This window comes from Heterocephalus glaber, unplaced genomic scaffold (genome assembly GCF_053883595.1).
Source record: "Heterocephalus glaber isolate CG9 unplaced genomic scaffold, H.glaber_assembly_v1.0 deba00001613, whole genome shotgun sequence".
Lineage (NCBI taxonomy): Eukaryota > Metazoa > Chordata > Mammalia > Rodentia > Bathyergidae > Heterocephalus > Heterocephalus glaber.
In genome coordinates, this window is record NW_028258384.1 from 10607148 (window position 1) to 10630971 (window position 23824).

Genomic DNA, 23824 nt, shown 5'->3' on the forward strand with positions numbered 1-23824 from the left:
TTTAACACATTAAAAAGTCATACACCACGACCAAGTTGGTTTCATTCCAGAGATGCAAGGATGGCTGAACATAAACAAATCAATGAACATAATAAAATATAAAAATAGGATCAAGGATTAAAAAATGATTATCTTGATAGATACAGAAAAAGCCTTCAAAAATCCAACATCTTTAATAAGAATCACCTCAACATAATAAAGGCTATGTACACCAAATCCATGTCCAACATCATACTGAGAGGTGAAAATATGTAAGCATTTCTTATAAAATCAAGAAAAAGACAAGAGTATCCCTTCTCAGGAGTCGTGTTCAATACAGTACTTGAAATTTTAGCCACAACAATTAAACAAGAGAAAGAAAAAGGATACGAATAGGAAAGAAAGAAGCCACAATATTTTTACTTCCAGGTGGTAGAATGTTTTATCTAGAAGACCATAAAAACTCAACCATAAGACTTTTGACTCTGATAGATAATTCAGCAAAATGGCAGAATACAAAATCTACACAAAAGTATCAATAACTTTTCTATACACCAATGATAAAACCCCTGAGAAAGGAAGTAAGAAAACAATTCCATTACAAAAGCTTGAAAAAAGTACCTAGAAAACAAACTAAACAAGAAGGCTGAAGACCTCCACAATGAAAATTACAGAATATAAAAGAAAAAAAGATACCTCTCATGGTAATGCACTGACAGAATTAATACTGTTAAAATGGCCACATTTCCAAACACAATATACAGATTCATTGACATCTTGATCAAAATATTAGGCATTCTTCAAAAAAATAGAAAAGAAAAGTCTTTAAGGAATCATGAAGGACCAAGCATAACCAAAGCATTCCTTAGAAAAGAGCAATGGTGAAGATACCATACTACCTGATTTCACAATATACTACACAGATAAAGTAGCAAAAACAGCATGGTACCAGGATAAAAACAGAAACACTGACCAATGCAATAGAGGACCGGAAAAGGAGGAAAATATGTAGAAGACACTCTTTAACAAATGATGGTGGGAAAACTGGATATCTACCTGGAGAACATTGAAACTAGATCCTTATCTCACCCTGTACAAAAATCAATAGAAAACAGATCAAAGATCCAAGTACAGGATATGAACCTTTGAAACTATTACAGGAAAATACAGGGGAAACACTTTAAGTCATAGGAATTTGTGAAAACTTCCTGGATGGGAATCCAATGACACAAGAAATAATAAATGATACTGTATCAAATGAAAAGCTTCTTCACAGCAAAAAAAAAAAACCCAATCAACAAAGAGACAGTGTATACAATGGAAGAAAATGTTTGGAAGTTACTCTTCTGACAGAGCATAATATCCAAAATATATAAAAAACTCAAAAACCACTCCAAAATTCAAATAACTCAATCAATAAGTTGACATATGAAGTAAACAACCACTTCTCAAAAATATGAGAAACCCAAATTATAAATAAAGAGCAAAATAAGAGATAAATAATAGGAAGTAGGGAGATAGATATTTCTCAATAGGAAGGAGATCAAGAGATGGAGTGAAGGGGGAGGGGGGGGGAAAGGGGGGAAAAAAAGGAATCAAGATGTATTGAGTACATGTACCAACTCCACACAAGGAATGTAAACATTATGTACAGACATTTCTCATTTAATGACTGAGGTCCATTCCTGTGACTAGGTTATTAAATGAATTGGTTTCTAAATGAGGAGTTGTATATAGTATGTATATTACAATATTCAGAAAAAAGAAATGGTCAAACGAAACTCCAACTTAAAGACTGCTTTTATTTGCATAACTCTTACATGCAGTACTGTAATGAATAACAGAACATAAAGCTACAGTATTGTACTATACAGTACAACCAGCAAATAGTACAGTACTGTATAAACAGGGTCTACTGTACAAAAAAGACACTGAGGCTCTGTAAACAAGATGTACAGAACTGTACAAACAAAAAAAAACGACTTATAAGTCCAAGCAGTGCATCATAAGTCTGAACAGCACACTTTGGTCTTAATTCCAAACAGTCATTAAACAAGTAGGTTGTTAAATAAGGAATATGTGCACTGCAAACACATACAAATAAATAACACATAACAAATAAAACATAAAATAAAGAATAAAGAAAAAAGTACAAATACTAATAAGGATATAAAAATATTCAATATCTTTAGCTATTAGGGAAATACAATTCAAAACTACACTGAATTTCATTATCGTAAATCAGAATGTGTATCATCAAGAATACAAAAACAGGAGCAGAACCGCCTGGAGCCCTCAGAGCTACACCACCAGCTTCCGGGCCTCCCTGCCCCTCACCCCATGGCTCTGGCCTTGTTGTTGCGCCCGTACCTGGATCCACACCCCAGAGGCACAAGGGGTCATAAAGGTCATTGTTCTGAGCTCCAGAAGATAGAGCAGAAGTGAACAACAGAAAGAGGGCCTCTCTCAGGCTCCTTGATGAAAACTGAAGCTCATTGGAAATGTGAAGAGAATCTCTGCAATAAAGGCACACCAGGCCACCGTAGTTGGTAAGTTGGAGGGATCACCACCTCCCATCAGAAACTGGACTATCTTCAGGGGAAGGGCAGCTGGAATCTGCAGTAGAACCTTTCAGAGTTCAACCCTGCAGGAGGTCAGGGAGCTCAACCTAGGCCTTGCAGCCAGAAATTACCCTGAATCTCAGGGGTCTACTGCTGGCTTGCTGAGACTAATTGACTTAGACCTGCATACTGCGGCCAACATTGTCTACTGTGACAGCAGAGACACGCCTTGAAGGAGGCCCTTCATTTTTATTTTTTATTTGTTATTTACAAAATTTTTTTTTCTCTCTTTTTTGGTTTTCTTTTTTTTTTTTTTTGGTACCAGGGATTGAACTCGGGACCTTGCGCTTGCGAGGCAGGTGTCGGAACCACTGAGCTAAATACCTGGTCCCTTTTTTTCCTCTCATTTTCAATTTTTAATTATTTGTCTTCTACTCTTTTCAAATTTTTTTTCTTCTTTTTCTTTTCATTCTGTCATGCTCTCGCTCTCTCACTCTCCAACATTGCTTTTCATCACCCTTTTTGGTTACTGTTCCTGCCCTAATTCAGATTTCTTCTTTCTTTTTCTTTTCTTGTTTTTTCCTTCTCTCAATTGTTATTAGTTTCAAAGGAAAGTGAATACAGTTTTGTAGCTTCCCTATTGCTGATAGTTTCTTCTGTTCTTGTCTTTGTTCTTTCATTCTGTCTCTACCTCTTTTCTTCAAGAGTTTCCTAGAGTTTGAATGATCTTCCTGTGTCCTCTGGCCTAACTATTAACCTTTCCTTTTCCTTCTTCCTATCTATCCCTCCCTCCCAACTCCCTCTAAGTCCCCATCCCAAAGGGTAAAGTTGCTATATTGAAGAGTCTATTCACTATAAACATATTCTGGGCTGGTATCGATTTTGATTTAATTCACACGGTTAAAGGTGATAGACTAATACCTAGCACAAATTGTAATTTTCAAAACTGTACTTTATATTAATGTTATTGCTGACTGTATCACTTTGGCTAAGGTGTTGTGATTGATCTAATCAGTTATCCTTCTGGTATAATGAAAATGAGATTGTCCCAGAGTCATTAGAGACTCAAAACCTTAAGACTAGCCATATCTGGAAGACACCTCTGAGAAAAAATCATTCTCTAAGGGTTGTAAATATAAGCAACAAAGATACCTACAATGACCTATATCAAAGTATCAGCCCAGGAATTAAACCAAGGACAGTACCAACAACAAAAGTAGAAATGAGAAGTCATTTAAGCAAGGCTCAATTCCAGACTTCCAGCTCACCAAAGGCAAAATCTGGTGGAAACCAGGTAGAAAAGTCTGATAATCAACCACCTGGACACCCTGAACTGATAGCAGAGGAAGTAACAAAACAGATGAATGAGGCTGTAGAAAAATTCAAAAGAGAAATAATTTCCCAGATAACTACAGAGATGGTGAGCAGAATGAAAGACATGATTAGAGACTCTAGAACACAAACAGATTAAAAAAAAACAGATGAGTTCAGGACCATGATGGAAGCCATGAATGCCCAGCATAGGAAAGAAAAGGAAATCATAAACACCCAACATAGGAAAGAAATGGAATCCATGAAACAGATTGAAACAGATATGCAGGAGATTAAAAACTCTATTGAAAGTAGACACAGCAGACTGAGCCAATCTGAAGACAGAATATCAGATATAGAAGACAGGATGGTGGTTAGTGACCATGAAAAGAGAGCTCTCTTAAAAACAGTTAAGAACCATGAGAAATCAATCCAACAGCTCCTAGATGATGCAAATAAGAAAAATATAAGACAGATAAGAGTCCACGAAAAAGCAGGAGAAAGTACAAATGACATAAAAAATGTTTACAGAATTAATGACAGAAAACTTCCCAAACACAGCAAAACAATTTGATATATATGTAAGTGAGGCACATAGGACCCCAACTAGCCATGATAAAAAAAAAAAATCTACACCTAGACATATAATAATCAAGATACCAGAAACCCAACAGAAGAACAAAATAGTACAAGCAGATAGAGAAAAGAAATCACCTACAAAGGAAAGCCCATCAGAATCACAGCAGACTTTTCAACACAAACCCTCAAATCAAGGAGATCCCTGGGTGAGGTATTTCAAGCCCTAAAAGAAAACAACCTCCAACCTAGACTGATGTATCCTGAAAAACTGTCTTCCAAAATTGATGGGGAAATAAGATATTTCCATGACAAAGAACACCTGAAAAAATTCATGAATACCAAACCAGCATGCCAAACAATTCTAAACAATATCCTAGAAAAAGACAATGAAGGTGACAACTCCATGAGGCCCAACAGGGCAAATCCATCAGGCAAGACAAGAAATTAAAAGAAGGGGGGAAAAAATAAAAAAGAGCCAACAACACGAAAATAACATGACAAGGATAAGTCAATAAATATCAGTTATAACCATCAATGTTAATGGGTTTAACTCACCAATCAAAAGAAATGGACTGGCAGAATGGATTAAGAAGCAAAATCCAACAATATGCTATATACAAGAAATGCATTTGGTTCAAAAAGAAACTCATAGACTAAAAGTAAAAAGATGGAAGACAGTTTTCCAAGTGACAGGAACCCGGAAAAAAGCAGGAGTAGCTTTCTTATTTGTAGACAAAGTAAATTTAAAACCAAAACTAATTAAGAGAGACAAAGAAGATTACTGCATCCTTGTAAAAGGAACAACCCAAGAGGAAGAGATGATAGTCATAAATATATATGCACCAAATACTAATGCCCCCAACTATACAAAACAAATATTAATGGACATGAAAAACCAAATAAGCACTAATACAATTATCGTGGGGGACCTCAATACTCCACTGTCACAAATAGACAGATCATCTACACAAAAAAATGAACAATGAAATACTAGAACTGAACCAACCTTTTGAACAAATGGACTGAATAAATGTCTATAGAGTGTTCAACCCCATAAGATCAGAATATACATTCTTTTCAGCTGCACAAGGGTCATTCTCCAAAATAGACCACATACTAGTTCACAGAACATATTTAAGTAAATTTAAAGAAATTGAAGGTATCTCCTGTATATTATCAGACTATACTGCAATTAATCTGGAGATCAACAGCATAAGAAACCACAAGAATTTCACAAACACATGGAAATTGAATAACACTCTCCTGAACATCCAATATGTCACAGAAGAAATTAAAGAAGAAATTAGAAAGTTTTTGTAATTAAATGATAATACCAGTGCAACATACAGGAATCTATGGAACACAATGAAAGCAGTTCTACCAGGGAAATTCAGAGCAGTGAATGCCTACACTAGGAAAACAGATAAAGCTCAAAAAAACAACCTAATACTGAATCTTAAGCTCCTAGAAAAAGAAGAGCAAGCCCAACCTGAAGATCATACAAGGGAGGAAATTATAAAGATCAGAGCAGAAATCAATGCAATGGAGACTAAGAGAATGATACAAAAAAAATCAATGAATCGAAGAGCTGGTTTTTTGAAAGAATAAATAAAATTGATAAACCCTTAGGGAACCTTATCAAAAAAAAAAGAAAGAAAAGGCTCAAATCCATGCAATTAGGAATGAAAAAGGTGAAGTCACAACAGATCCAGCAGAAATCCAGAGGATTATCAATACATACTTCGAGAAGGTGTACTCTAATAAAATGGAAAACACAGAAGAAATGGACAGATTTCTGGATACATATGAATTACCAAAGTTGAACAAAGAAGATATAAAAATCCTAATCATCCTAATTACAAACAGTGCAATTGAAAACATAATTAAAAATTTACCAACAAAGAAAAGCCCAGGTCCTGATGACTTCACTGCTGAATTCTACAAGACATTTAGAGAACTATTGCCACTACTCTAAAGTTTTCAATGAAATTGAAAGGGAAGCAATATTTCCAAATTCATTCCTGGAAGCAAGTGTTACTTTGAGTCCAAAACCAGGGAAAGGCCCAACCAAAAAAGAGAACTACAGGCCATTCTCCCTAATGAACATAGATGCAAAAATCCTCAATAAGACTGGCAAACAGAATACACAGGGTCATCAAGATCATACACCCTGCTCAAGTCGGATTTATCCCAGGGATGCAAGGATGGTTCAACATACATAAGTCAATAAATGTAATACACTATATTAACAGAGTCAGGGACAAAAACCATATTATCATCTCAGTAGATGCAGAAAAAGCATTGGCTAAAATTCAACATTCATTCATAATAAAAACTCTGCAGAAAATTGGAATAGAGGGTCTTTATCTCAACTTGATAAAGGCTATCTATGAAAAAACAACAGCCAACATCATACTAAATGGTTAAAAACTGAAACTCTTCATGCGAAAATCAGGAACAAGACAAGGATGTCCACTATCACTGCTACTGTTCAATATAGTTTTGGAAACATTTGCAACAGGATTTATATAAAAGAAAAAAATAAAAGGAATAAAGATAGAAGAGGAAGAAGTTAAACTGTCATTATTTGCTGATATGATACTCTACATTGAAGACCCAAAAAACTCCCCCCAAATACTTCTAGATTTAACTGAAAGATACAGTAGAATAGCTGGATACAATGTAAACACTAAAAACTCAACAGCCTTCTTCTACACAAATAACAGACTTACTGAGAGAGAAATTAAGGAAACAATCCCTTTCACAATAGCATCCAAAAAATGAAATATGTAGGAATCAATCTAAGGAAGGAAGCAAAAGACTTCTACATTGAGAACTACAACACCCTAAAAAAAGAGATCGAAGAGGATATAAGAAATTGGAAAGACATCTCTTGTTCCTGGGTAAGAAGAACCAATATAGTGAAAATGTACATACTTCCAAAACTACTATACAGATTCAATGCAATCCTGATTGAAATCCCAACAGTATATTTCACAGAGCTAGAGAAAACAATCCAAAAATTTATTTGGAATAAGAAGAGACCTAGAATACCAAAAGGAATTCTGGGCAACAGAGACATGGCAGCGGGTATCACAATCCCCAACTTGAAATTATACTACAAAGCCACAGTGAAAAAAACATCATGGTACTCACAAAGAAAGAGACCCAAGGATCAGTGGAATAGACTAGAAAATACAGAAACAGGGCCAGGGATTTAACTCAGTGGATCCATCGCCTGCTTTGCAAGCACAAAGTCATGAGTTCGATCCCCAGTACCAAAAGAAAAAAGTAAGAAATTACAGGAATAATCCTCCAGACATACTCATCTACCTCATCTTTGACAAAGGAGCTAACCATCCTCAATGGAAGAAAGACAGCCTCTTTAATAAATGGTGTTGGAAAAATTCCATTTCAACATGCCGAAGATTAAAACTAGACCCCTATCTTTCACCATGCACAAAACTAAAATCGAAGTGGATTAAAGATCTAAATATTAAAACAGAAAATCTAAACTTGATGGAAGCTAAGTTAGGTAGAACTTTTGAAAAAATTGGCATAGGAAAAAACTTTATGAACAAATCTTCAGTAGCACGGGAACTAGCACAAAGATTCAACTGGGATCTCATCTTATTAAAAAGCTTCTGCACTGCAAGAGAAACCACCAACAGAGCTAACAGACAACCTACAATGTAGGGAAAGATTTTTACCAGTTGTTCCTCAGAAAAAGGTCTACTATCTAGAATATATAAATAATTCAAAAAAATCAGACCCCCCCAAATATAAAGACCCAATTCAAAAATGGGCAGCTGAAATGAACAGATATTTTTCAGACAAAGACGTAAAAGCAGCAAATAAACATATGAAAAAATGTTCAACATCACTGATCATTCTAGAGATGCAGATGAAAACAATGCTGAGATTTCACCTCATGCCAGTAAGAATGGCTGCTATCAAGAAATCAAGCAATAACAAGTGCTTGCATGGGTGTGGGGAGAAAGGAACCCTTCTCCATTGTTGGTGGGAGTGAAGAGTAGTGCAATCACTGTGGAAATCAGTATGGAGCTCAAAGAACTAGGACTAGAGGTGCCATTTGACCCAGCTATTCCCCTCCTGGGTATCTTTCCTAAAGAATTAAAAGAATCATACCACAGTGATATATGTTCACCCATGTTCATAGCAGCAGAGTTTGTAATAGCTAAAACTTGGAAACAGCCCAATTGCCCATCAACCGGAGACTGGAAAGAGAGGTGGCTTTTAAAATAAAATGGAGTATTGCTCAGCCATGAACAATGAGAAACTAGAGACATTTATAGCTAAGTGGATGCACATTGAGGCCACATTCTTAAGTGAAATAAATAGAACACACATGTGTAAATACCAAATAGTTTCTCTGGTGTGAAAAACTAAAACTGTAAATAAGGATCAAAATGTATAATTGATATTGTGAAATAGGAAGAAAAGGTCTAAAGGAGTAGGGGAAGTCGGAGAGGTAGAGGAAAGAAAAGAAGGGAAAAGAAATAATACGAGAAAAGGAAAAAAATGGAAACAAAGTCTTAGTAAATAGGGAAGGGTGGGGGGGTGAATGGAGGGCAGGGGAATGGGGAAAAAATAAGGACCAAGATACATCATGTGAAGGTACAAGGTCCCAATGATGAATGTAACTGTACTGTATACCTAAAATGTACCAATAAAGTTAATGGGAAATAAAGAATACAAAAACAATACATGCTGGTATGATGTGGAGAAAAAGGAACCCTTATCTATCATTGGTCTGAATGTAAATTATTACAGCTATTATGGAGAACAGTATTGATATTCCTCAAAAACTAAAAATATAACTACTGTATGATCCAGATGTCTCACTCCCAGATTATATATATATATATATATATATATATATATCCAAAGGAAATAAAGTCAGCTTACCACAGATACCTTCATAACCATGTTTTTATAGCACATTCACAATATTTGAGCTTTGGAAACAAGTCTAGTTGCCACTTGATGGATAAATGGATAGACAAAATGTGCTAACACACACAAAGCAGTATTACTCAGCCATAGTGAAGATCAAATATCTTTCATTTGTGCAAAGATGGATGCAACAAAGATCATTATGTGAAGCGAAATAAGCTACCCAGACAAATATGTTTTCTCTCATATGTGGAATCTAAAGATAAAAGAGATGATATGAAAGTGGAAGGGGGACTATTAGAGAAGAGGTAAGGAATGCAGGGGGATAAGAGATTTAATAGGAGAGTGGAAATCAAAGTATGCTATACACATGTACAAATCTGTTAAAATAAAATCCATTAATGCATTAATCTGTATAACTTACATCCACCATAATAAAATAAAGTAAATCTAAGCTAATCCCACACATATGCACATTTATTATAGGATAATTTGAAGTTTTAATGTCAGTTAATACAAAAAATTCATGATAAAAGAAATATCAAATTTTTAAATATAAAAATTTGGTATATATACAAAGCATAATATTATTCATCCAGAAAGAACAAAATCACATCATTTTCAAGAAAATGAATAAATCTGGAGATCATCATATTAAGCAAAATAGGCCAGACTCATTAAGTCAAATATGTTTTCTCTCATATGAGAAATCTGTGGGGGTGGGTGGAAGAAATAGGGAGAAGGAAAGAGAGGTAGAGAGAAGGAGAGAATGAGGGAGAGAGGCAGAGAGAATAAATGAACATAAGATGGAGATTATTAGAGAACAAGAAAGGAATAAGGGAGTAGGGAGACAGAAAGGAAAGTGAGATTGGGGTGAAAATGATCTTCAATGTATGTTATAAATATGCCAAAATGAAATTTATTCATCTGTATAATATGTGCTAATTAAAAATCATCTCTATCAAACAATGTTCAACTTTCTATTCAAGCCGCCATTGTTAATTTCTACTTTTAGTTCTACTTTTAGACATAATTGACTAAGACCTTATCCAACATTCCCTTATCCATAATAAATAATTATAAAATCTGAATATAATGCGAAAATCAACTACCTAAGGAAAGATGAACAGAAGCAGACAGAATGATGGGTAACACTTATTTAGTTTAAGGAGGAAATACAAGAAGCTATACAAGTAGGTTTCTATAGTACATCTACATATTTTATCCATTTAAGGGCAGTGCTGCCGGCCCATTGTAATAAAGACACATGTAAAACCCAGAGTCTTTCTGGCCTGAAGAACCAGAAAATAGATGGTGAGTAATTCTGAATGCTAAGGAAAGGAATACTGTAAATGCCAACCTGACTCCTGAATCAAAATACTGTGGAAGATTAAAGCAGTTCATATAAGGAGAAAAGAAATAAATACATCAGAGTTGCTGTTCAAAAATCAAGAATTTTCAGTCCATGCCAACTAAGGAGATTATCCATTTATACAAGGAAAATAATATCTATTAGAAAAAAAATAACAGAATATAAATATCTCCATAATTTATTATCAATATACATACAAGAACCAAGAAAACAGAACACAGTCTCAAGAAAAAAAGAAAATCAATCAATGCTGAATAAAATAAACCACACTAAAAGTGACAAAGATTTTAAATTACCTATTATAATTAATATCAATGAAATAAAAGAAAATCTGCTTTCAGTCCATGAATTCTCAGCAAAAAAATGGGAAGTCTTAGCAAAGTAGGAACAATGAAGAAGGACCAAACAAAATATAGAAACTGAAAAACTCTGAAATTCTTCATGTGATGACTTTTTGCTACTACTATCCACTTCAGTTAATCTACATTTAATCGGCAGTTTACAACACTGAAAACTCTAAGGACAGGGAACAAGTGTAACTCATATTTAAATCTATAATACTCTACAATTCCTGGCATATAAAAGTTCTCAATATGTGTCTGTTATTAATATATTTGATGCAAAAAACTGAAAGTGTATAAAATAATAAATCGATGAAAAGATCTTTAGTGTTTTCAAAATTCTGGTCAACCTTTAGAGTGTGTTGTTGAAGACAGCTCAGGAATGATATAATAGAATTATTCTTTTCCTTTAGTATAATGCAATTTATTTCAAAGTACAGAAAATGTATTCTATGAAGCCACACATAAAATTGATCATCAGTTTGCTTTTTGTTATTCATAAGTGACCTATGTATAATTTTCAGTAAATTTTGAGTAGTCATTTTTTTACTGTTAATGGTTAAAAGGTACATGTATACAGTGGACCCTCAAGTTATGACTGGCCTGAAATACAAACAACTTGGGTTAATTAGGTTAATGGAAGATTCATATGCATCTTGTTATCTATAGTATATATCCAGGTAAACATTCAGATCTCAGCTGTATTGACTTAGTTACAACCAGCCCTCAGGGAACCAATGGAGTTCGTAAGTCAAGGATCCACTGTATATACTCTTATGACTGATTCAAACTTTAATTTGTAAATAATTGCTACTTTGAGGACTTATATAGCTATATATAATAAAAGTTGACATCTGTGTAACTACATTCATTTGCCTTCTTTATGATGAGACATGAAATTATAAAACAATAAGCTGGCTCCTCCACCACAATTTTCTTTTTGTTTTTATTTTTTTGAGACAGAGTCTCTCTATGTATTCCAGGGTGGTATTGAACTTACTATCTTGTCCAGGGAGGCCTCAAACTTGAGGCAATCCTCCTGCCTCAGCCTTCTGAGTGCTGGGATTACAAGCATGTGCTACCATTCCTGGCAGCCATCACAAAATTTGACATATTAATATTTCAAATGTATAGAATTCAAAGTTTTTAGTATATTTGTAAAAGGAATTGATAAAAGTCAAGATAGTCCACTTACTGCTAGAAGTTTCTGTGCTTGGTATAGCATCATTTCAAAAATATAAAAAATATGTCCTTTGCTAATTCTTTTAGGTTTCAATTTTAAGTTTGTTAGGTTTAATAATTTAAAAGGCAAGAAGAGACCCAGAATAGCAAAATCAATTCTAGGAAACAGAGACATGGCAGGGGGTATTACAACCCCCAACTTGAAAGTATACTACAAAGCTACTGTGATAAAAACACCATGATACTGGCAAAGAAACAGACCTGAGGACCAGTGGAGCATATTAGAAGATGCAGAAACAACTCCAGACACACTCAGCCACCTCATCTTTTACAAAGGAGTCAAACAGCCTCACTGGAGGAAAGATAGCCTCTTTAATAAATGGTGCTGGAGAAACTGGGTTTCAACTTGCCAAAGACTAAACCTAGACCTATATCTCTCACCATGCACTCAACTAAAATCGAAATGGATTAAAGATCTAAATATTAAAACAGAAACGCTGAATCAGGCAATACAGAGGTTAGATAGAACTCTTGAAGACATTGGTGTAGGAAAAGATGTCATGAACAAAACCTCAGTTGCCAGTGAACTAGCAAAAACAATCAACAAGTGGGATCTCTTCTTACTAAAAAGCTTCTGCCCAGCAAGAGAAACCACCAGCAGTGTGAAGAGACAACCCACAATGTGGGAAAAAATTTCCACCAGCGGTCCCTCAGACAAAGGTCTACTATCTCAAATCTATAAAGAACTTACAAAAATCAGACCTCCCAAATTTAAAGACCCAATCCAAAAATGGGCATCTGAAATGAACAGACATTTCTCAGACAAACAAGTAGAAATGGCAAAGAAACATATGAAAAAATGTTCAACATCACTGGTCATTCAAAAGATACAAATGAAAACAACACTGAGATTCCATCTCACCCCAGAAAGAATGGCTGCTTTCAAGAAATCAACCAATAATAAATGCTGGCAGGGTTGTGAGGAAAGAGGAACCCTGCTCCACTGCTGCTGGGAGTGTAGACTGGTGCAACCACAGTGGAAATCAGTATGGAGATGCCTGAAAGAACTAGGACTGGAAGTCTCATTTGACCCTGCTATTCCCCTGCTGGGTAGATTCCCCAAAGAATTAAAATAATCATACCATAGTGATATATGTGCAGCCATGTTCATAGCAGCAAGTTTGTAATAGCTAAAACTTGGAAAGAGCCCAAATGCCCATCAACTGGAGACTGGATAAAGAAAATGCGTTCTTTTTATAAAATAGAGTACTACTCAGCCATCAAAAATGAGAAATTAGAGACATTTATTGCTAAATGGATGTACATTGATGAGATACTCTTAAGTGAAATAAATAGTATGCACGTGTGTAAATACCGAATAGTTTCTCTAGTGTGAGAAACTGAAAGTATAAATAAGGACTAAAAGGTATAATAAATACTGTGAAATAGAAAGAAAAGGGGCAAAGGTGAAGGGGAAGTGGAAGGGATAGGGGAAAGGAAAGAAGGGAATGGAATTAATATGAGAAAATTTAAAAAAGGAAACAAAGTCTTTGTAAATAGGGAGGGATGGAGGGGTTGAAAGGAGGGTAGGGGAAGGGGGAAAAAATAAGAACCAGGAGAGTATGTAAAGGTGCACATTTCCAATGATGAATGTCATTATATTGTATACCTAAAATGTACCAATAAAAGGATATACAGTTAAAAAAATAATTTAAAAGGCAACGTTAGGTACAATTATGTAGTTTAAACCATTTTCAAAATGAATGTGCTATTAAGTCAAGGCCAGTGAACAGTTAGAATAGACTTAATAAATTATTAGCTAATTTCTTAATCTATAACCTTCATTTTTTCATGAATTTCATTAGGATGTTATCTATATAAACATACAAATGAGGGAAAAAGAAATTCCCTTTGCATGGTATCATCTCCTATATATAATTTCATGAACACATTATTCCCATAGCTGAAGCAAAGAATATAACTTACACCTTGGCAATGCAGATAGTCAACTGTTTGTGTTATTACAAAGAGTACATCACTAGCCTCCTGTTCTGAGAAACATTTTTGTTTGAGAATACGGTCCAGTAGCTCTCCTCCTTTCATCAAATCCGTAACAAGGTAAACATATCTACCATCATCAAAGACCTAAAAAAGAATGTATTAATAATGTTATTATCTGTTATATTAATGTTATAATTACAATTCTAAACTTTTAAAATTGTATTTATTCTGCCTTGACAGTGAACTGCTAGTATTAAAAAGGTCATTATTTATTTGTAGTTAATATGGTACATACTGTATTAAGGGTTGAATCAGCTAAACAACTTTCTATACACTCATATCATATCATATTAAATATTTAATTTTTTGAGTTCTGAGCTTGTAAGTTATAGTTCATTAAAATATAAATTAAAAATTCTGTGTCTTTCAAATGATATCTCATTTTGATTGTATAAAAGTTATTTTTCTTCCCTAAGAATAAGCTTCTTTCTGTTACTAAACATATTATTTCTCAGTCCATAATCTGACATGTTGAATTGAAATTGTGAATCAAAAATAATAAATAAAAAAATATTTACTCAGGCCATGTATATTTGTATACACACACACACACACACACACACACACACACACACTCTACTAGTACAGGTAGGACAATGGGGGCTAGGAGACCATTCCTCTCAACCCACTTGACTTTGAGCAACATCTCAGGGCCAATCCTCCTTCCAGTTACCTGTAATTTAAGCAGAGTGAAACCTGGAACACGCAGTTGTTGAAAGTCCCTGACTCAGGATCACTCAGCACTCTGAAAATTATTCCTGTCGGTCTTGCCTAGAGAGCCAATGAGAGGTACCTGGGCTGGGGTCTCCTCCTTTAAAAAACCCCAAAAGTGTTTATGTGCTTTTTACTTCCCTGTCATCCTAGCATCATTTTTTTCTCTCAGAAGGTCACGTTTTTCTCAGCACAAATATGCCTTAAGCACTTCTTCCCATGATCGTCAATAAATGTTGGTATTTTCTTTCATCACTGCATGTACTCTTACAATTATTTGCTCATTGTAGACAAAAGCCTGGAAATCTAACTGTTGGATCCATCTCATGGCATCAACTGGTAAGTGTAGGAGACACTGGCAGACATCAGCAGCCAAATGAAGCCCAGCCAAAAAGTAAGGTAAACTCCCCTCTTGGGAAGATCCTCTCCCTCTTTTTTATAAGTAACCAAGGGTACTTGTTGTGGACATGGATGTAGGAGATGACCAGAATGTGGAGCAAAAGGGTTTGGTTTTTCCCAGGGGGGAGGATAGCTCATGCCAACCAGTTGGGGTTGTATTTTGCTGTTTGTTCTTGCCGCATGGAGGTTCTCAAGTAACCATGGTTTCCCATGCTTGGAGAGAGATAGACCTGAACTGAGGGAATAGAGGCAGCTGGCAAGTTTCATGGCTTTCAAGGGTACCATGGAAATGGCATTAGGACACCTTGGCCTTGACAGAATTCCCTAGGCTGGTTTAATTTTTTTCTCAGGGGACTTGGTAATGTGGGCCTGGTGTGCCTAATGTTATTCTTTGCATGGGTACAGCTACCAGCATGCCCTGGACCATGGGGACTTAAGTGGCCCCTTCAATAGCACCAAAGTTAGTGAGGCCCAGGGGAGCCTGTAGACTCACACTGAGTGAGTACCTGAGTGTTTTTCTGTGTTTTGTATTCCTTCTATCTCTTGAGGGAACTCTAGTGCCTGTGTGTGTGTGTGTGTGTGTGTGTGGTCTTTCATCTATTGGAGAATTCAAGTACTTTGCCTTTTTCATGCTGGTCAACTGAAGGGGGCAAGGTTAAAAAGTAGAAAACTAGCCTAGAATGGAGAGTGGAAAGAAAAGCTTGTAGTCATTTTAAAAGGTGTAGTTTTCATGCAGGCACAGCTTGCAGAAGCAGCCCATATTCTCCTGGGTCCCAATGCTGACGTATGGCTATCTCCTCCTGGGGTTCTTTCTATAACGCTAGTTTGCTTTCTCCATTCTGCTTGGTTTTGCTTTTGTTGTAGTAAATGTGGCCTGAAGTTTATAACCGTATCTAAAAGGATGTATAACGTGTGGTTGTTGCATTGTGGAGTTTTCCTTTTGTCACTTGATGGGTATCTTTTGTGGCACGATCTAACAAAATACACACGAGTTGGAAACAGAGGAAGATACTAAGAAGATATGAAGTTCTTATAAAAGGGCACAAGTTTTAAAACCAAGACCCATGTGGACTGCTGGCTGTGATAATATAAATCATGTTTGTCTGACGTGGTGAGGGTTTTCCTAGAGCTGTCTTATTCCTTGTTCTTAGATGCCATCTACTGACAGCTAGTGGAATATCATCTGCTAAAGGGCTCATTGGCTAAGAGGCATCTGGCCAGTAAGGCATCCCAGTTCTGGACTCTGTCCAGAAGATGAGTGGAACCGGGCCGGGGATTTAGCTCAGTGGTGCCACACCTGCCTTACAAGCGCAAGGTCCTGAGTTCCATCCCCGGTACCGCAGAAAAAAAAAAAGAAAAGAAAAAGAAAAAAAGAAAGTAGAACTGCTGTTCCGTGGCTTGGTCCAGAGGAAGGTGGGATTCGGAGGGGGCCACCCGTGGTCACGCCGGCAATGACGGTAGGTAAGGGGGGGCTACCGGGTTGCTGTTCCAGGTGCCCGGGCCGGAAGTGCCAGGAGTGACTATAGACGTCCAACCCCATACACCCTGCCGTGGTTTCCATGGTGACGGTAAACAAACCTTGACTGGCTGAGCTTCAGTCACCCAGAGACTCTGAGGGCCACCAGAGACCTCGGGGTGAGGCGGGCGCACACGGAGACTGGAAGACTCCGAGTCCAGAATGGTTTCATCATCATTTCAAAAGAAAGCAGAACCCCCAAAAAGAAAAATGGAAGAAGGAAGTCTTCAGTGAAAAATGGATGAGTGCTTTTTTGTTGAGAGAAATAAGGCACCCTGCTTAATTTTTCTAAATCAATTTGTCTCACCAGCCTATAGCCAGACAGTTGAGGAAATGGGGAAAAATCTACTGAAAAAGATTTAAGAGTGAAGCTACTAATTTCAAACTTTATTCTTTGGCAATAGATGAAAGTGCTGACGTAACAGATATGGTTCAACTTGCTGTTTTTAATTAGCAGTATTATAGATTATGAATATAGTATCACTGAAGAAATGGCTTCTTTGATGCCATTAAAATACAGGTAAATCTCTTCATCTGTATGAGGCAGTAAAAATAACAGTGATTTTCTTCAAACTTTGTCAACATATCTGGTGTATCCATAGTGGTGCCCTGTGATGGTTGGTAAAGAAGAATGATTTAAACTGTATGTGGTGGCACACACCTATAATCCCAGCACTCAGGAGGCTGAGGCAGGAGGATCACTGCAAGTTTGAGGTTAGCCTGGGCTACAGAGTGAAACCTGGTCTCAAAGAGAAAATAAAATAGGGATTTATAAATTAATAAGAGATGATGCAATTGTTGCTGGCAAGTCTCGCGTTTAATAAAATAGTGCTGCATCATACATCAAGGAAATTCAGGCTTTAAAAATGGATGTTATGTGAGCTAGGCATGGCGGTGCATGCCTATAATCCCAGTACTCAGGAGGCTGAGGCAGGAGAATCGCCATGAGTTGAACTAGTGAGTTCAGCTGGGGATTTAGCTCAGTGGTGCCTTGCCTGAGTTCGATCCCCAGTACCAAAACAACAACAACAACAACAAAAAGATGTTATGCAAATCATTATCACAGCTGTGAATTTCATGAGGTCCTAGGAATCGAATCATTACCAATTCCACGAGTTTCATAAGAGTTTCATAAGATGCTGATTATGGGGAAATCATTTACTTTTTTGAAGTGAGGTGGCCAAGTTGAAGTAAAATGCTGAAAAGATTTTGTGAATTGTGAAATGATACAATCATTTATGGAATCAAGGAACTTGAAGATGAAAAATTCCTCATCAGGTTTGCAAGTTTTTGATTTAACTACTCATTTAAATGGGATAAACATTTCTTCAAGGTGAAAGTCAATGTGTTTGTGCTATATTTCAATACAGTTGTACAACACTGTGTACAAAATGGAGGGGAGAATGGGAAAAATGGTGGGATGTACCATGTACAGGTGCAAATTCCCAATGATGAGTGTTACCATTATGTATGCGTAAAATGTACCAATAAATGTTTTGCTATAAAAGAAAGTAGAACCATCACCCACACAAGGCCTGATACTTCTGGCCCCCAAGGACGCCAGCTCTACTAAGAGATGCCCAATAAGAGAGCTAGACAAGGTTATAGCCCTAGAGCTGTGGTGACAAACCTATGGCATGCATGTCACAGAGCACTATTTGTATCATTGAAAGCTGATACCCTGTAAGATTCGTATGTGGAAATTGACCCAGGAGAAGGCTCAATAATATCTGACCAAATCCCACAACTTCAGCCCCATCAGGACATCCCCTGGAGGTAAAAGGCTCAGGAACTATGAGGAGATGCCCTGTAATGTCCACACTAATGGGTTGGGAATGATCCAAGGATAGGCCTGTTAGGACCCCACAATGAAATTTTTCTTCCTCCTATCAAGAGATCTATCATGGAAAATGTCTCATCTATTCTTTTTGACTCTGTTCAGATGATTCCTTACTCACTGGGAACAGTTCCATCCCAAGGGCCCCCAAAATTCATCTTATATTCCTAATATAAAGTGGTCTATGTGCCCACATGAGGAAAAAGTGATGTGGCCACACTTTGGCAGCCTAAAATAAAATGCAAAATTTCAATTACATATTTATTGTAAGAAACAGAGGAAATGGTCAGGGGTGCTTTATTTTCAAGCCTTTATGGCTCTTTACCACAGGCCTGATCTTTGCCTAGAACTAATCCCCCTCAGGAGCTGATGCTACTGGGGACTCTTGTCAGCTCCTCCTCCCCTTGTGCTACAACTCCTCAACAACCTGCTCAGTCAGTACTACTAGGAGATAAAGGCCATCTCCTGCACTTGCCCCACACCAGATCTGGGTTTGCCTACTATAAGGCTCCACATTCAGGAACTCAACAATTAAGCCCATCAATGCTCTGCCCCTTAGAGAAGCGGCAGGGAACAAGTGTATCATCTAGGTGCACATCCCTTTTTCAGTTATGGATATTCAGCAAAGCAAGGAAAAACTGGGCAGACTTTCTGAGGATTCGGAAAAGTTTGCTGATGGTTTCCATAACCTTTTGATTTGACCTGGTGAGACATCAATTTCATCCTGCTTTCTTGCTGGACACCAGTAGAAAGAAAAAAGGATTATAAAATCTCTAAAGCTGGCTAATGATCAAGCCTTCAAAGCTTCACCCACTGATAATCAGCCAACTGCTCCATTGTTTGTACCATAAGAGGGGCCTGAGTGGGATTATAATAGATAAGTGGGAAAGCCAAATGAAAGTTATACATCCTGGCCATTTTAGCAGGTGTGTGTCAAGGGATGCCCAAACCTGTGAAATACAATAAGCTTAAGTCTATCAGTCAAGGCTCTGATGAAAATCCAGTTGCTTTTCAATTCTTACTTGAAGAGGCACTCTGTAAACTAATTTAGACCCAGAGTATAGGAAAGGTCGGATTATCCTAGGACAATAATGTATTAGTCAGTCGGCTCCAGAAATTAGAAGAAAGCTCAAGAAACTCCAACAGGGCCCACAAGCAGGTATAATTCAATTAGTGGATGTGCCTTATTTGGTCTTTAATAACTGTGATGAAGTAGAGGACAAACAAGAGTTGAATAAAGAAAAGAGCCAGGCTAAAGTCAAGCTTGCCCTAGTAAATAAGGCTCAGGATAAAGCCCACAGCACTAAGGGAAACCAAGATAATCCAAAGAGTGATAGAAGCAAGTCAGGGTACTTCAAGTGGAAGTGAGTGGGACACTTGGCAAAGGAGTGCCTCTAAAGCCACCAAACCCTTGTCAGGCCTGTCAGAACATGGAATAAGAATCTTCCTAGGCCAGGAATTTAGCTCAGTGGTCCCGCCACCTGCTTTGCAAGCGCAAGGACCAGAGTTTGATCCCTGGTACCAAAAAAAAAAACCTTGGCACTGGAGGAGGGACTTCCCTTGTTCCCAGAGAAGGATGAGGTCATCCACCCCTGGTGGCCAGGGAAGAATATTCAGTGAATGATAGTGCCCCAGGTACCCCGTGTGGCTCCCACACAAGTGTATTCCCATCACCTTATAGGAACCTCAAGTAATTCTAGAAGTAGTGGGAAAAAATTATGTTTCTCAGAGATACTGAGGTGTCTTATTCAGTTCTACGTTCTAATTGGGATATGCTTTCATCCCATTCCAAAGTTGTAGGCCTTGAAGGAATTAGCCAGACAGCTTTCTTTACTCCCACTCTGGACTGCCAGTTGGAAGACTTCTTTTTTCAAGTTACCTTTATGGTGATACCAGAGTGCCCCAAAACAGTAACTAGAAGAGATATACTCTTCCTATTTGGGGTGACTCTGATATTCAAACCTCTGGCAACTTGTGTCCTAATTGCTAGTGACCCAACCAGCCTAATCCTGATGTCTCTGCCTAGAGTTGATCCCCAAGCATGGTATGATGGCATCCCAAGGCAAGCTGTGAAAACCACCCCAGTAGCTGAATGCTGCTAAAGAACCGGAACCTATAAAATCACTGAAGCCAGTATTACCTTAAGACAGAAGTTAGACAGGGGATAAAGCCCATAATTGATAAATTTTGGACCTCAGGGTTACTGGTCCCATGCCAGTCCCCATGTAATACATCCATTTTACCAATAGTTAAGTCATTGGGAGAATATCACCTAGTACAAGATGTCAGAGCCATCAGTGAGGCAGTTGTACCTATTTATCCATTAGTAGCAGACCCATACACCCTTTTAGCACACATCCCAAAAGATACCAAATGGTTCTCTGTCCTTGATCTTGAAGATGCCTTCTTTTTTTTTGTAACGGAGATCAAACTCAGGACCTTGCACAAAGATGCCTTCTTTTCTATCCCTGTGGATACTAACTCCCCAAACTTGTTTGCTTTTAAATGGAAAGGCCCTTACACAATGCTTCTTACCACTCCTTCTGTCATTGAGATACAGGGAAGAGACATTTATTTTCAACCCTCCAAGGTAAAATCCAAGCCATATGCAACACCAAAAAATAAAGAAGAGAGACTACACACTTCATACATCTATGAACCAGTGGATGACGTCAAGTTTCTACTCAGAAAAGAAAATACCAACCAACCTGTTGAGCTAGATAAGTGAAACATTTTGTTCCCTCTAAGTAATTGTGTGGCTAGTCTTGCTACTCTGTTTGCCACACTGATATCTTTGTCCCAAATTATAATTGACCTCTTTATTGACTTCTTTTGGCTTTCTTGTTTCTCTTGAGATTCTCCTGGATGATTCAAAATGCCTCTTACAGAGATAATAAATAATGATTACTTATACAAAACCTTAAAGCTAATTATATCTTTCTTCTGTCATCAACAGCTACCTAAGAACTTGACAGACAGCCTAGATCAGGGGTGGTGAACCTATGGCACACAGGTCACAACGGGCTATTTGTATCATTGAATGCTGTAAAAGTTTTGTCTGGACTAGGTGAACTTGCCCAAAATATTGCCATCCTTTGAGACCAAATAGATCCACTGCCAGTAGTGGCCATACATGTTAGGGGACTAGATCTCCTAAATGCTGAAACAGAGGGGTTATGTTTGTCTTTAAAAGAATGTAGTTCCTATGTCAATCAGTTTGAAATAGTGAGATACAGTACAGAAGTTTGTCAACCACACTTACAAGATTTGCAAGGAACTATCTGTGTCATGGATGTCTTGGCTAAATATCAGGAACTGAGAGTCTTAGTTACTGTCCTAGACATGGCCTTTAGTAATGCTTCTTGTAACCTGACTATTTAGCTCTTACATACTTAACCTCTTAATCAAATTTGTTTCTTCTTGCTTGATAGCCATTAAATTACTGGTGATGGCCCAGGCCCAATATCAAAACCCATCTCTACAGTCACAGCTCATCAAGAAAGCCTCAGAGGAGGAACACAGTTACTTTGAACTCTTAGATCCTATAGGGCAGAGTTCGTTGGTCCCCACATAGGTAGGGCCAGTGCCTCTATTCAGCAGGAAGTAGCCATGGAAGATAGACCTTAATCCTTCAGCACCCCTTAAAGATTTGGGGGGACCAGGTCCCTCAGAGGGAAATAGTATAGGTAAAACAAGGGGGCTGGGAGAACACTTCCTTCCATTCTCTTGAGTTTGGGCAACATCCCAGGGCCAATCCTTCCATTGTTACCTGTAACTTAATCAGAGTGAACCTTGGAACATACGTACTTGTGGAAAGCCCCAGGCTCAGGATCACTTAGCATTCTGTTAATCATTCCTGTCAATCTTACCTAGAGACCCAGTGAGAGGCACCTGGGCTAAGGGCTCCTCCTAAAAAAATTCCAAAAGCCTGATTTATCTGGTTATATTTGCTTTTTATTTCCCTGTCATCCTGGCACTATTTTAATTTTCATGCCACATTTTTCTCAGCACAGACATGCCCTGAGCAATTCTTCACATGATCTTCAATAAATGTAGCTGCTTTACTTTCACCATTGGCTGTACACCTGCAATTCTTTACTTACTGTACGTAAGAGCCTGGGAATCTATCTGTTGGATCTATCCCATGGTATCAGGACTCTTTAAAGATTACAAACCAAGTGCATACCAGATTATCTAACACAAACTGGTTCATTTTTCTGCCTTTTCTAAAAAGAAAAGAACATTACCTTCTATGGGAAAAGTCTTCATTCAGTAATATCTATTAATATATGGGTTTTATGTTCATTTCATAAAATTATAGATTAATACTATTTTACGGAAGGAACAATCCATAAAGATACAGCCAATTGCTATACAATCAAGAACTTGACAGATACTCCTTTTCTTGTATAGTATTACAGAATGATAAATGAACTAGTTATACTGTTAGTAGGTAAAAGGCAAGAATATGTTCGTGTAATCAGGATTCTCATTTACCATCAGTCATTTTTTGATATTTTATAAGAGCAGGCATATAGGAAAAGAGAAAGTGGCAAATTTAAGCATCTTGAGATTTTGTGGCATAAAAACAATACAACATATATAAAATTCCAAGTTATAACTTCATTAACTTAGCTGAGAAGTAGATTTTAAAATACCTACATCCTTTAAAGTAATAATGTTGGGGTGCTGTCCATAGCGCATCAAGATTTCAATTTCTTCTGAGGGATCTCTCTTACTTTTGTCAATGATCTAAGAATTAGACAGAAAAATCTCAGAGAAAAACATTTTTTGTCTGAAAATGAAATATTTTTCAATTTCATATTTTTAAACAAATTCCTAAAAATTCTAGAAGAATGTTCACCCCATTACTTTAACATTTAAAAATGTCAATACCTGGAAGTAGGAAAAACATGTTAAAATGGGAAAGGAAACAAGGGAGGGGGAAGGCAAGGAAGGGAAAAGGATTTTTTTAAAAAAGAGAATGGAAGAGAAAAAACAGAAACAATGCTTTTGTAAATAGGGAAGGGAAGAAGGGTTGACTGGAGGGGAGGGGAA

General features: G+C 37.1%; 1 protein-coding gene across 11 annotated transcripts in view; it reads right to left on the reverse strand.

Annotated features, from left to right (window-relative positions):
- The window catches only part of Rps6ka6 (ribosomal protein S6 kinase A6), a 238506-nt gene that overhangs the window by 87746 nt on the left and 126936 nt on the right, over positions 1–23824 (reverse strand). For all 11 annotated transcript variants that reach the window (XR_015445581.1, XM_087196632.1, XM_087196622.1 and 8 more), the window contains 2 exons: positions 23429–23518; positions 14229–14387 (listed from right to left, as the gene is read on the reverse strand). Coding sequence is in view for 10 of the 11 variants with exons in the window: in XM_087196632.1 (XP_087052758.1) it covers positions 14229–14387; positions 23429–23518 (249 nt within the window). In the remaining variant the exon portion in view is untranslated. The remainder of the gene's footprint in view (positions 1–14228; positions 14388–23428; positions 23519–23824) is intronic.